This window comes from Chiroxiphia lanceolata, chromosome 4 (assembly GCF_009829145.1).
Source record: "Chiroxiphia lanceolata isolate bChiLan1 chromosome 4, bChiLan1.pri, whole genome shotgun sequence".
NCBI lineage: Eukaryota > Metazoa > Chordata > Aves > Passeriformes > Pipridae > Chiroxiphia > Chiroxiphia lanceolata.
In genome coordinates, this window is record NC_045640.1 from 59,754,370 (window position 1) to 59,769,221 (window position 14,852).

The 14,852-nt window shown below is 35.4% G+C and overlaps 1 protein-coding gene across 1 annotated transcript in view; it reads left to right on the plus strand.

Annotated features, from left to right (window-relative positions):
* Positions 1–14,852, plus strand: part of LRBA (LPS responsive beige-like anchor protein) — a 399,190-nt gene that overhangs the window by 294,426 nt on the left and 89,912 nt on the right. The window contains 1 exon segment of the mRNA XM_032687089.1: positions 7,034–7,186. Coding sequence (XP_032542980.1) covers positions 7,034–7,186 — 153 coding nt within the window.

Sequence of the window (14,852 nt, forward strand, 5' to 3'; positions counted from 1 at the left end):
TATGACAAGGAGGACTAACGTGAGCTAGCTTTGGAAGCAACTCTTGTTGGCTGGTGCCCCTAAAACAGAGAAAGCTAAAGCATATGTGTGGTCACAACCGATCTGTATCAATATCCTGTGAAAGCCTTGGATCGATGATCAAAGCAGGAAACTAATGCTGCACTGTAGTATAACCTTTGGTTGAACTTTTCAAATTTTGATTTCAAGAGGTGATATGTTGCATAAAATTTAATTTCCTAGTTTCTCCCATCCGTTTATTTGAGTAATGAAAATTAAAATGCCTTTGGAAGTTTCCTAGTGTCTCACTACTATTCTGGCTTTGTTATTTTCTAATTAGCTCAGGACTGTTGCCTTTAAATGATTAACCATGTGTTTTTAAGTTAAATCTTTTGCACTGAAGAGTACTGAATATTTTTCAATTCTGTGAGAGTACCACCTAGTATCTTTAATATACTATACAGGCATGATCATTAACTCAGTTGCTTCTTAATTTATGATGTTGGTACAAATAGTCCTGGTTAGTTTGTTTAATACCACAGAAAAGCAAACATGAATAGCCTGGCAGTATATTTGCATGTACTTGGTCAGAAGGAGTTGTTCCTTCTGGTTTGGTAGCTAACCTGTTGCAATAAATTTATTTGTCATTCTATTTGCAACAGCATAATTGTTACCCATGTTGCACTTAGCATGTATTTTCTCTTTTTCAAGTGTAGTACTTTGACGATTGGTTTTTGTTTGTTTGTTTGTTTGTTTGTTTGTTTTTGTACCAAGTATATAGATTTCAAGATCATCTAAAATTCCCTTCTATCCTCCAAATAGCTGTGTTGCCTTCTTAGTGTCATCTGTAATTTTACTTCTGCATCTTCTGTGCCAGGCCATTAATGAGATTATTGACTGGTATTAAGAGCAGGGTAGACTCCATTACCATGTCCTCCCAGTTTGACAGTGAACTATTGATAACTTCTCTTGGAATATGGATTTCCAGCTTGGGTACTCCCACATTATTGTAACCCAATCTCATCTCCATTTCTCTGCTTTGCTTATAGGAGTGTCATGAGAGACAGAGACAGTCTCAGAGGGCTTTCTCAAAAGTGAAGCAACACCTTAACACTTTTTCTTTCACCATCCACTCCTGAAATTTTCTTTTGAAAAGAAAATTAGATTGGTTTAATGTGATTGATTTTTTGACTATTTTTAACTAAGTTACAGTCACTAGTATAGAGTTATATACCATTCTTCATGCCTTTTCCTCTACTGCTTTATGTTTGTTTCTTTTTCATGTGCTTATGGCTTGGGGTTCATTTTGGTTAATTTACGGACAAATTTGCTGGAGTCCAGAGGAGAATGACTATAAGTATAGAAAATAAGACCACTGATATAAAGTTGTCAGTTTTAGGTTGCTTACTTCAGAGAAAAGAGGAACAAGGACAGAAACATGAAGTGCTTTGGCACTGGCAGTTGTAATGCTTTTACTGGGCTGGGGATTTTGGCTGGCAGGCCCAGTGCACTGCATTTTGTGGAATCATGGAACAGCCGAGCCTGAAGGGATCCTGAAAGATCATCTGGTCCAACTTTTTTTGTGGGAAAGGAAGCCTAGATGAGATTATCTTGCACCTTGACCAAGCCCATCTTGAAAACCTCCGGTGATGGAGACTCTGGGGTCGTTGTTCAGTGAACAATCATTCTCACTGAAAAGAATTTCTGTCTTGTATCGAGATGAATTTTGCTTTATCCTTCCTGTTCAGTGTGCCAGCATGCCAGAATTGGTGCTGTCCATCCTTACTGCGGGGGGAGACCAGTGCTCAGTCCGAAAGTGGTGTTGGGAATGGGTCTCACTGTCCCTGAGGAAAAAGCTGCTCCTCCACAAAGGGGCAGCTGCTGCCTGTCAGTCGTGTTCGATCTGAATAGGACAAGCAAGGGGCTCCAGCTGCAGGAAAAGCAGTGTAGATGTTAGGAATACCTGGTGGTGGGAACAGATGAACACAAGGGATTCCAGGGATCCCCATCATTGAAAGTTTTAAAAGAACGAGGCAAAGAAACATCTGCCTTGAATTCATCTGTCAAGAATACCTGTTTATAATTGTCTGTGAATGGAGAGGTGGACAAAGTGACCTTTCAAGATTTCATCTAGACCTTTTTATGATTCAGTCATAAATCCTCTTCACCCCCAGTTAATTTAAAAAAAAAAATGGAAGAAAGGAATGTAGTTATATATACAACTTTTTTTCTCTTTCTCTGTAAAATTAACCTCAACTACACATTACCTACTGTAAATATATGGTAAGTAAATACCATTGCATACTTTTGCATATATTTTCAGTAAAAGGTAAAATAATTTTGTGTGTGTGTGTCTATATATATATAAAAATATCAGAATTTAAAGTGCTTTAAGGATGCATTTTTAATGCAATTAATTATAGAGTTAATAAAATCTATTTATTAATCAGTTATGAATCAACTGTTAATTGTGGTTATCATATATTTCATTATTCTACTAAATAAATATCTGGACTTTTTTCTTTGCTTGATTGTAAATTACAGAGGATTTCAATATTTTTTCTTAAACTAGGAAATACTTGAAATGTAGTTGCTTAGAACTTAACCGGAGTGGTTAAACATTGAAAAAATTAACTTCTTCATTAATTAAATTTAGAATTTTAATGGAAACCTGCTGAAGTATTTTTGTTGCAAGTTAGCAGAATTGCAGACAATGTCTTGAGACAATTTCTTAGTTGACAATTTCTTGGTGAGAAATAACACACATATAGCAGATGGAAGGAAACTCATGGGTACTTAGAAATTATACTTTCCCACAGTCATGAAAATTATTTCATTGACGTGTGATGAAAAAATGAAATTTGAGTTAATTTAATAAATTTGTATATATTTTTTAATGCCATCTAAGTCCCCTAAAAGAGGAAATAAAGTGTGGCAATATGAATAAAAACTCAGACTTCTAATATGCGTTTTTATTATTCTGTTTGACAGGTTATACGTAGGCTTAATATTGCTTAGTGTGATTGTGAAATAATTTTGTTTGAAAATTTGGTGTCTTATAAATGTTTTAATATGATTAGAGATGTGTCATTTTTTCTAGACACCTATGCAGATCATGTAACTGCTTCAAAATGCATAATTGATTTTCTAAACAAAAGAATAACATTTCATTGCATTAAAGAAACAAAGTATCTTGTATAGATTTTTTTTATACCTGGTGGCATAAGTGGAAATAAATTACCAATGTTAAACTGACATTCTGTTGATATTATATGTTTGCAGAAAAATCTTTTTAGTGACATTTCCTTAGGAATCATTGTTTCCATGTGTTACAGGGCAACTTTTGTTAGAGAAAAATTGTACTGTAATTACTTGCAGAATTTTATAAACATTTTAATAAGAATCTTGATATGGCAAATTTTTTAATATTTAAAAAAAAAAGATATACCACTTATAAACACTTATGTGTTAGATTGATGTTGATGTTTACTGTGAGCTCCTTGACCAGTTGTAATAAAAAACATGGCAGAAGGACTGAAGTATTGCTTATCATAAGCATGTCTGTCTCTACCTTGTAGAACTGGTGAATTCCAACAGAGAAATTTTAGAAAGTAATTTTCAAACATAATTGTACTAAAGCAAGAGCTTCAACAAATCACAAAGATGCTTTGGTTTTCTGCAACATCATATAAGTAAAAGAAATGTGGGGCAATTTTACCATTTTGGTACATATGTTGAGCCTGTGAAATTTCAGAAGGGACTCAGTAGTGTTAGAAAAAGTATGAAGGCAACTAAAATTTTTAGTTGAAAGGGAAGACCTCCAGTGGGAACAAATCTAAAATGACTAGAATCCTTTAGCTTGCAAAAAGAGACCACTGAGGAAGAATGTGATAATATTGGTCTGTAGTATCCAGAAGGACATATAAAAGAGCAATAAGGAACTAACATTTACTGTGTTTCACAGTATGGTGCTAGAACCATCCACTGAAACTGTTAGGAGGCAGTTTTGAATAGCCAAAGGAAACCTGTGTAGACAAAACTACATTGTGGAACCCATGATTAATGAGTTAAAAATCAGAAGCACAGATTAGTTGAAAACCATTTAACTGTAAGAAGCTGACAGAATATCCATGGAAAGACTTTATCTGCCCTGTGTTAGTCCAGTCCTTGTCACTGTTCTGGGGGAGATATTAAATGATCCTTCAGTCTGGCCCCTCGTGTTGTTTGTGTGAAAACACTCGTAACTCCTTCCTCCACCCACTAAAAACAAGGAAAAAGTGTGTTCACTAATTTTTTTAACGTTTTGGTGTGTCCAAAAAGTTCCATCATTAGTGGAGTTACACACGAGTCAGCATCTTCTGTAAGCTTGACAAAAATTAGAATTTTTTAACAGGGTTATTTGCTGGTTTTAGGAAAAACTGTTTTCCTTTAACTAATGGTTTCATTTTCACTGGTATAAAGCCATAGAAAATAGGCACTAAATAGTACTCATTTCCAATGGCCTGATGTATAAGTTTGCAGTCTATTTTTCCCAGGGATAAATGCTAGCACATGGTCAAGAGAAGGAAATCACATAATAAAGAAGTTCCTTTTGTATAAATGTGTCATTATGGTGACAGTGAAAAACTTTCTGAAAGCTCATTTCTGGAGTAATGAAAAGTTTTCTGAAAAGTTTCTAATAGTCAAACTAGTAGAAGTTACTGATAATTTTGAAGTTTCCAGGCAGCATATTGTTTCTGTGTAATCTAATGAAAACAAGTGTTCTAGAAAGCCAATGTTTTCTGATCTTGAAAGAAACTAATGAATAGCTGTACAGATATAGATTTAAAGAAGAAATAAAAGCATCAGTAACATATGTAATGAGCTTATGTTTTAAGTATTCAGAATCATGGTATGGTTTCATATTTGTGGTGCATGCTGCTATCAAATTAAGAGTCTTGTCTCTGCTTTTTCTTTTGGTTTCTGTCTGTGTAATACAAACTGTAGCACTTCAGTTGCTTTCTTTTTTACAAATGTTTATCCTTGCTATGTTCTTGTTCTTTCACTTGTACAATTAATAGTTTCAAATCTCCTTTTTTACCAAGTACTTGACAAGCATTGGTACAGAAGCATGTTTTTACCCAACCTAGTTATTTAAGGTGACTGTAAACAAAGATGTACAATTCAAAGCCAAGGGGTGTTTCACACAAGGATGGAGGTGATAATAGCTTAATTCCTGCTTGATCTTTCCTGTCTTTGCCCTGGCAACTTCGGATTGACCTTGTCCGCAATCTGATGACCTCCCTATTGCACTCAGCCATTTGGAAAGCGCTCATGCCATAGCTGGCCCTGAGGGGCTATCTGGGAGACCACTGATCCACTGACCCATGTCAAGACTGGGTTCGGGTCTGATCTACTGAGTTTCTGGCATAGCTACATCCTACACCCATTGTACAAAGCCAGTGGGTAGTCTGAGTTATGTTTTTTTCTGCTCCTAAAGTGTCAGCAGTTTGCACTTGCTATGGAAAACCAATTTTACACCACTCATTCTATGCTATGAAATCACTTCCTGAAGCAATTACATGTATTGATCCTTTCTTTACAAAGGGAGTAAATTCTCTAATTTAGTGGCTCAATTTTTCTAAATCCATCAAATTGCCAGCTTTATTGGGTGTACTGAAGTCTCAACATCAAGTTCCACCAAAAAAACCCCCTACCTTTAAAAGGTATTTAGGGCAGAAATATTTATGTTATATCTTAATCAGCTTTTTCTATGAAGTGTTATGCCAAGACTTTGCAGACATTTTTTAAAAAGTGTGTAAATAAGGTTCTAATCACATTAGCTTAGGTATGTTTATGTGTTACTGAGTGTGTATTTTATAAAATGCATGACAGCTTAGGAAGTTGCATGTCTGTTTGCAAAACAAGGAAATAATCCATTTATCCAGGAGAAAATCCTTATGGGTTTGAGCTTAATTTTTCTTCTTAGCATGTTGTGTTCCATTCTGCGCTAGGATGTATCATTTTTCTGCTTAATAAAATTTTTGTTTAGCCATTACTATTACTTTGTTTTTCTGAGAAGACTTGGAAAGTACAATTCCTGTGCTGTATGTGCTTACATTTTTTTCCTCAACCATGCTTGGCATAGCTGTGCCTGCAGAGGTGCCAGAGCGGGCCAGCCAGGGAGGTGTCAGTGCTGTGTTCCAGTACAGGCCTGCAGAGCACACTTGTTTAGAGCAGTGATGATCCTGACAAGGCATTTAGTGCAGACCTCGTAACCATGTGAAATTCCATCCTTCTCTCCTCGTGTGTGTGAAATTACGCGTGATTCTTCCCTGTAATTTATGGACAGGGCACATAATTGAGTTAATGACCTTTCCGTGAATGAAAAATATAGACCTGATTCACCTTTGGGTTTGTTTTTTTTTATGGAACATGTGGCATAACTCCAGGGATTTTAGAATTTACAAAAAAAAAATTGTTTCTGGGCATTGAACAGTCTTAGATAATAGCCTAAACATTAAGTTCTTAGACCCTTTATGTTAGAGAGAATAAGAATGTAACTGCATTTTACACCTTTGTAATTAATATCTATGGTGCTAGTTTCACCCAAACTGTAGACTGCTATTTGTGCATTAGCACTTTAAAATGTGGATTGTATTAAAATGTGAAAGAAGCAGTTTTCTACAGCTTCTTAACATCATTGGTTGTCTGTAGCTTTCCACTAAATATTGCTTGTTCCATGTGATGTTCATAAGTTTCTCTGTGTATAATATGCAGTCAAAAACAGTATTCTGACATTTTTGTCCTATAGCTTGTTGTGTCTTAGTTCTTTGTCATGCTAAAAGCATGCTAAGGATTTATCATATCTACAGGTTAAATTTTAGAAAGTACAAAAGTGGGGATTTCTCCCTTCTAGGGCAGGAGGGGGATATTTGTGGGAGAATTTTGTGTGTTCTCTTTACCTAATGCCATTCCAGTAATTATTTTTTTAATATGACACAGTGCATCCTCTTGACAGAATTTATAACATGGCATTGTTTTTCATTATCTCCAGGAATTGATTCCTGAATTTTATTACCTGCCAGAGATATTTGTCAACAGCAACAATTACAACCTGGGAGTGATGGATGATGGAACAGTTGTGTCTGATGTTGAACTTCCACCATGGGCCAAAACCCCAGAAGAATTTGTTCGCATAAACAGACTGGTAAGATGGTTGTCTTCTATAGTCAAGTAACTTTTGTTTTGCAAGATTCTTCTAAAATAATTTGGGTCTTTGCTTGCAATTCACATATTTATAATTTATATAGGACCATGTCTGAAATTATCTGAAGAAATAGATTTACAAGTTTAAGAAGAAAAAAGGCACAAAGTGTTGCTCATTCTTTAGAATTGCTCAAAAAAGTTTGAGAGTGCAGATCTTACTCTATTTGTGTGTCAGCTCTTGTGGTTCTAAAGAGCTAATAAAATCATCACTTTACAGAAGACTTGAAAAAGCTTGTTTAATCATAAAAATATTTGTCGCTCCAATTACTTGAATGTAATTTTAGGGTTTCTTAATTTTAGTGTCCATTTAACTCCAAAGATCCGCGAACACCTCAGGAAAGAAGGTTGTATTTTAAGTCTTCTGTCACCTCTTCCATTTCTTCCATTAAATTGATATTTTTCAGAGCCTTTTTTTTCAAGAAAATAAGGCCAAATTCTCCTTTGCCTGCTTTATTCCCCAAACCTCTATAACTATTCTTTTCCCTGCTTTGGAAGAATCCGATTGTTATCACTGCCCTCCTTCAATGTACCCTCCTGGCAGTGTAATGAATTACAGCAAAACCATTGGTTATGGTTTTTGAGAACGTTGTCAAAAGCTGTGTTAGGCCCTTCTCAAAATGAAAGAATTCTTCATGGATGGCATTCTAAAATAAATAAGAGAAGCTTTTCTTAACGAATCTTGAAAAATTAGGCTGTAGTTTTCATGTGGTAGTCAGCTAACTGGAAATACTGAATTATGGCATGGAAGTTTTCAAAAGCCTTCCAGATGCCAGGCTTATCAGGATAACATCCTGACACTCCTATGGTTGAAAATAGGAATTGAAAACGTTCTTATGTTGGTGGAACATCAGAACTCATATCCATAACTTTGCAGAACCTTCACATCAGAAGAAATCTGTGATTTATAAGTTATCAGAATGCTTTACACTGCACTTTTACTGGTGACATGACACCATGGTTTTCAGAAATGCTATGTGGCCTAGGTTTCTGCAGGCATAGTAATCACGAAGTATGTAGTGTGAATTTACTTTCTATATGAATTCCTTCATGTAGAAAGAAGCATGTGCAAATTTTATTTAAATCAGCTATGAAATACACTAACATTTAGTAGGACCACTTGGCAAACTATATTGAAACACGGCTTTTGATCTTCCAGTTGTGGTGATAGGTAATAGGTAAGGGGAGTAGCCTGACACCTCTTTGAGTTTGGCCTGCGCTGGGGATTCGGGATAACCTGAGAAATGACAAGTTGTGTTCTTAAACAGACTTGTCAAAGACAGATGGTGGCCTTGATCTCTCACAGTTGTGGTATTTTAGCTTTTACATAAAATATAGTTTTTATTCTATTAATTACAGATTTGGCTTTCCACACTGTGAAGTTATTCTCCATGTCCCACTTTTCCTTTTCTAAGGTTTTAGCTCTTAATTTTCTTTTCCTCATTTCTAGCCTTGGGCCAAGTTTTCCTCACCCTCACTTCTCTGTATGCTGGGACCTACCATTCCCTCATTCTTCCTCCGTTTCCCACATCTCTGCCTCCTTTCTTGAAGCTTTCTTTGATATCCCTCGCTTTTGCTGTATTCTCAGGGTGTACTTTTACAGGAGCATGCAGTTTTCAAGTATTAATTGGACGGAACAGATTTTTTTTTTTAAAAGGCTTAAGCTAATTACAAAAGTAAGAAATAATTTATCAAGTGACAGTATATTAAAGCGTGCCAGACATCATCCCTTTTGGTAACATTGTAGGTCCCTGATACTGTTCTATAATTCAGATACCAAGTTTTGGTCAGTCTGGTAGCATTAAATTTAAACCTCTGTGCCAGTGAATTACTTTAACTGTTTCTGTGAGATGTAGTTGAACTTATTGTGGTGGTAGTGGTGCTGTTAGCGCTGGTGTGGATGATGCTCTCTGTAGTCTGCCATTTTTGCAGCAGAATAAAACTGAGAAAATTACATGCAAATATTAAATTGCTTTTTCTTGTTAATACTTAGTGGATTGGTTACCATCAGCATCAAATCAGCATTGTTTGATTTTAAGTAGAATAGGTGTGTTTAGGAAGAATTCTTAAAGCTCAGATCCTCACTATCAAGAAAAGCTTGCTACAGTGTGGCATGGGCTGATTCATTCAGTTAATATTTCCTCACTGCTTCCTGGTTCAGACAAAATAGCGATTATAGTATTTTAGGTGCTCGTTTTGCAAGCTATCACGCACAGATATTTTTTCCCTTTGCATTTCAGTTTACCTCTTTAAGTCCACAGATCTTACACAACGATTGGAGCTCATGAAATGCATACTACTTTGATCTGTGACCTTTTTGTGGTGCTAATCGGGTTCCTGATATCATTATACCTTGCTCATTAATCATATTTCCTGCAGCCCGTCAGCCAGCCAGACAGCCCAAGCCCCTGTTCGCAGCCTTGTGTTGGCAGGTTTCTGCTTTTCCAGATTATTACAGTGTGATACTTTGGCTTCTCATAACCAGACCCACATCAAGCTGTGTGCTACAATTAAAGTCAGATGGTCCTCAGGTTGAACAGGGATATAGGGCTGCAGCTGTCTGTCTTTCTGGAACGGAGCAGCACGGGGAACAGATGATATGTAGGACAGTGCATAATAACAGCTTGTACAGTACTGGGTCAATAGCAGGGGTTCAGAACATTAATTGACAGGCTGATAGCTGATTTAAAAGTGATTTCCAACCTATTTTTAATTCTGTAAAGTATGTATTTTAATTGAAATAGGTCGTTGCGTGTCCTCTGTGTTTGCTCTGAGAGAAAAAGCAGAATGGTGTGTAATTAAAACTGGATTTTGATTGATGGAATGTCATGATGAGCTAAATGATACCATCAGGATGTCATTCTGAGCAATACAAAGAACTCCAAAATGCAGCTATTGCTTTTGTATGTAGTTGGTGCTTTTTATTAGACTGTGATAGTACCATGTTTTATAATAGCACAATTCAGTGGGGGGGTAGGATATTCTTCTCTGAGACAGTCAGTAGTTTGATGGAAAAGTGATTGTGTTTTTGACATTCCGAAAACTTATATACCTCTAAGCTCTGTATTTAGTATCATAGGATAACTGCTAAGACATCTGAAAGCAGTTTTCAATAGTTGACAATAATTGTACTATTGTATAAATCCATCATTTTATAAATGTGTGTGTAATAAGAATTATAGTATCAGCTTAATAACAGTCACAAAATTCACAGACTCTTAAACAAGATAAAATTATAATTCCTCCCCCCAAACAAAACAGAAAAATCTCAAATGCAACATATTGTTGCATCCTTAGTTTATTAATTCCAAGTTGTGATATCTTTAGGCCATTAGTATGTGAGCAAAGGGAATTTGTTTCTCCCATGCTTATCAGAGTCCTGTAGAAAAAAGGAATGGGAAGTAAATTGGGAAGGAGAGAAGATAAAGAGATAGATGTGCAGATGTGGTTTGGATACAGAAGTCTTAAACAAAAACTGTGGCAATAGTTGTCACACATGGAAATAGATCTACCTTTTAAAACATAGATTTTTCTGGCGTCTTTTCTTGGCTTCACAGTCTTAGTTATGTAAGGTGCTCTCCTTTAGAATAATTTTCTGTTTTAGAAATTTAATTTCATGTGTTGGAGCTAGGGATAATTACCCCATTAGAGCTGATAGAAATTTTAAATGCTCTTCATATCATGCATGACAAAAAGACCAGGTGCAACCCAAGAAAAGTCCCATGCTTCCCACTGGTAGTTAGGAATAGCAAAAAATCCCAATAAGACAGTTCTATTCCAAATGGTAAAGTGATCTATTTTGTCTTGTCATTGAAGCTTGGATGTCTGAATTGGTAAGAATTAATTTAAAGCTATTAATCAACAGATAATAACTAAATTTCACACAGATTTGATGAGCCTCAGCTTTTTGAGAATTAGATTGCTTCGATGATAATAAAGTTGTTGAGGTCTGTCAAGACAGCTTTCTACAATATATCTCAATTTAGGTATTTTAGTGCTTTATTGCAGAGTTAGTCCTTTCATTATTAGGGGTTTATCCATTTCATTCAGTGCTGGGGAAAATGCAAGACAAATTAGAAAAGTGATGAGATTACTGTGCTGGATTGAAAGTTTTGAAATCCAATTTTCAAATAATTGAAAATGTGGTGATTGGAAGCTAGGATGCTTTCTGAAACAAATGAAATGCTTAAATAGTAAAGGTACTATACACAAAGTAATTGTGGCATGATAAGTAAAATGGAGAGGGAGGGTAGGACAGTCATTTACAAATTTTAATGGAGCATAATGAATCAGTATTAAGGATCACCAGTTGGTAAGAAAGATCTATAATGAGAATTAGAGGATCATTATCAGTTGATATGGTGCATTACTTTTTAGTGGAGGGAACTCCACCTTGCACCAGACAACAATGAAGAAGCAACATTCCCTACCAACTAACACACCAACAACACTCAGAACTGCAGCTTTTGTGAGTCGAAACAAAAGTTGGTTTCAACAACATTATGCTACTTTCAATCTATTAAAACTATTGCTATTAGTCAAATAGAGGTATTGAAACAGCAGCTAAAGCAGTGACTGTTAATTAGAATGTACTGGATTTTTTGTATTATCTTGGAAAAATCTCTTCATGGTATTTTTCCTGGTTCCACAGCTGTGTATTTGCAAATGAGTTACAAGTGCTGTAGAAATAATGTGGATATGAACTCTCTGAATTAAGGCTCACAACTGCAGATTACTAGTAATAGATTGCTAGAATTTTAGTTGTGTATTGCTGGTGATAGCTGACTTGTTAAATATGTTAAAAATGTTAAGAGGGCAGGAAAAATGGTAAAATGAAAACTGGGTTGTGCAACATCAGAGTTGTTATTTGTGCAGTACCTACTTTGAAATTCTAGTCTAAGTAGGATTGGATGTAGTCTTAAAAAGCTGGAATAAAGATTGATCTGTGTACCCTGCATGATTAAAATGCTTCTGGTGATCCAAACTGACATGAAATGTGTACAGAATATGACTGTAGAATAGAGGACAAGGAAAGTCATAGCTCTGTGAACTCAACTTAGGGTCTTTTAGATGGTTCTGTTGGCATGTTGGATATCTGTTCATGTAGAAGAGAAGTGATGGATCATGGTGAAAAAGAAGAGTTTTGATACCAGTTCTTTCAGACTCTGTAATTCATTAAAGAGATGGAACTGTTACTTCCGTTTGTGTTTCTGATGTTTGGTGATTGCTTGTGGCTTTTCTTTGGAAATTATAATTATGTACTAAACAAGATGTATACTGTATCCTCTGAATGGAGGATATCTATTAACTCTACAAGCATATTAATTTTTAGCAAAAATCCCATTTATTGTAGCAAAAGCAGATTTAAAAGTAATCCAGAACTTTGCTTTTTCTGGCAAATACTTTTATTTCTACGCTACATGGGTGCATAAGGCATTTAAAATAGCTCTATGTTTAAACATAACTATTGCCAGTGAATCTTAAAACACCACGCTACACTCATTTTATGTTATCTTCAAGCTCTGCATTCATTTTATGTTGCTTTCAAGCTGGGACTATGGAAAGAGGTTTGTGCAGGAAGTAAGGTTCCCTGTATCGGGCAAAATAAACATTTCCATTTATAGAAGTCTCAGAAATGTAACAGTCTAATCCAGAAAGTTGTCAGGAATATTATTCTTCAGCAAAGTTGGGTGTGAGAGGTCCAGTCTGCTGGCACATTGGATTTCAGGTATATAAAAGTTTGGTATTTTTTAACACATCTTTTTTTTTCCTCATCTGAGGAACCAGGGCAGTCCTGGGAAGCGCAGGGGCTGCACTATGTATGTACTTAAGAGGCAGAGAAGCACAGAAGGTCTCTTTAACAGTTGAAGAAGTGTAGGATGGTGTGTGAATGTAAGCAGCAGGATTCCTCCTTTCCTCAGGAAGTGCTTCCATGACTGCAGTGTGCAGTTCTAGGCACTGTCTGGTTTTCCCTTCCAGTTTTTCTATGTAGAATACCAGCATTGGCTTAAACCTGTTTGTTTTTGCATTCGAGCCAAGTGGTGCATTGGTGTATCTGTGTTACTCAGGGTCAATTCCTACCAATTCAGCCACACGTGTAACAATTTCATCATCTGTGTTTGTCACTGCAGGATGTTTTGCACTTTTGGAATTACTTCCTTAAAGTTAGAACCTTTGTTGTGTTTCATTCAGAAATACTTGTGTGCAGGGCAAATTAGAATCAAAAAATACTGGGTAATTGTAAGCAGTCTTTTAGTTATATCATATACAGATCTGATTATTAGCATAGAAAGGGAGGGAAATCAGACTTGCATTACCCATTCTGAAGCACCTTATTCAGATCTCATATGCAGCTAAGTCTAGAATAACATTAGTAATGCCAGCATGACCACACATAGGTGAAATCAGTGCAGGTGAAAACCTAATCTGTGGGTATTCTAGAGGGAAAATAATAGGAGCGTTCAATATAAGACATTTTTGAAAAGTAGAGAGGAAATATTTCTAAAGGAATGTGATATATGGCCTTTTAGAAAAGATTCTGAAAAGCTGGGAAAAAAAATAGTAGACTAATTTTTCTGTGTGTACAGTTGACTCTGTGTGTATAAGAATAACTTATTTTTATTGAAGTGCCATCTAAGAAATATGGCCAGAAATTCACGCTTATTTAAATCCAGTTCTGTTGGTATATTGGCTTTATTAATTTTCATGTATGAATTTTTATTGATTTAATTTGTAAAGAAGACTACTATACAGAGAAAGTCAAATATATTCAAGAATATGAGGGAAGTAATGAAAAGTGAACTCCAACCATGCTTTTGAATAGAATGTAAGGATGCTGAAAGCATTCAGTTCGGGTTTCATAATACATCAAAATATGCTAATACTGGAAGATGGGGTTTGCATAATATATATGATGGAATACGTTGGAGAGGTGCATCTGTAGGACAAAGTTAATATACAGTAAAATATATGTGATGATGTAAAGAAACTTTTTTCACCGTTTTAATGAAAACAGTGACCTAGGTAGTATATCATCATTTGCCACTCAAAGGCATTGATTTAATTTATTTCCAATCCAGATATGTAAATAGGAAGAGAAAGTAGAGTTAGTAAAATCTATTCTTTCCTAACAAGTCTTGTTTGCAATTCCTACAATCTCTTTAAACTCTCCATACAAGTTACTTTATTGAAATTACAGCTCAACTCTGGACTTCAAGAATATAAGCAGAGTAAAATTATTTTAAAATGTCCACACATGCTTGCATTTCAATAATTTCTGGAAGTGTGATAGATGCCAGCCTTCCTGAATAAAGAAAGCTTAATGGAATAATAGATAATTTGTCTGTCTTTGCTATTATGGAAAAAAAAATAGTTAAAGAAGCTGATGTCATCATTTGCCACACTTCATATTTAAAAAATTCAAGTTTTTAAATAATTCTAGCATAATTCTCTCATTTTAAAAAAACCCATAACCTATCACATTCTAAAAAGAGTTTATATTACATGCTGATCATTATGACACTACCTATTTATCTATAGATGAATGTATTAGACACATTTATTATATGTGTCTATCATAGTGAAGTCTGAGACTAAACAAGGTGAGCAGA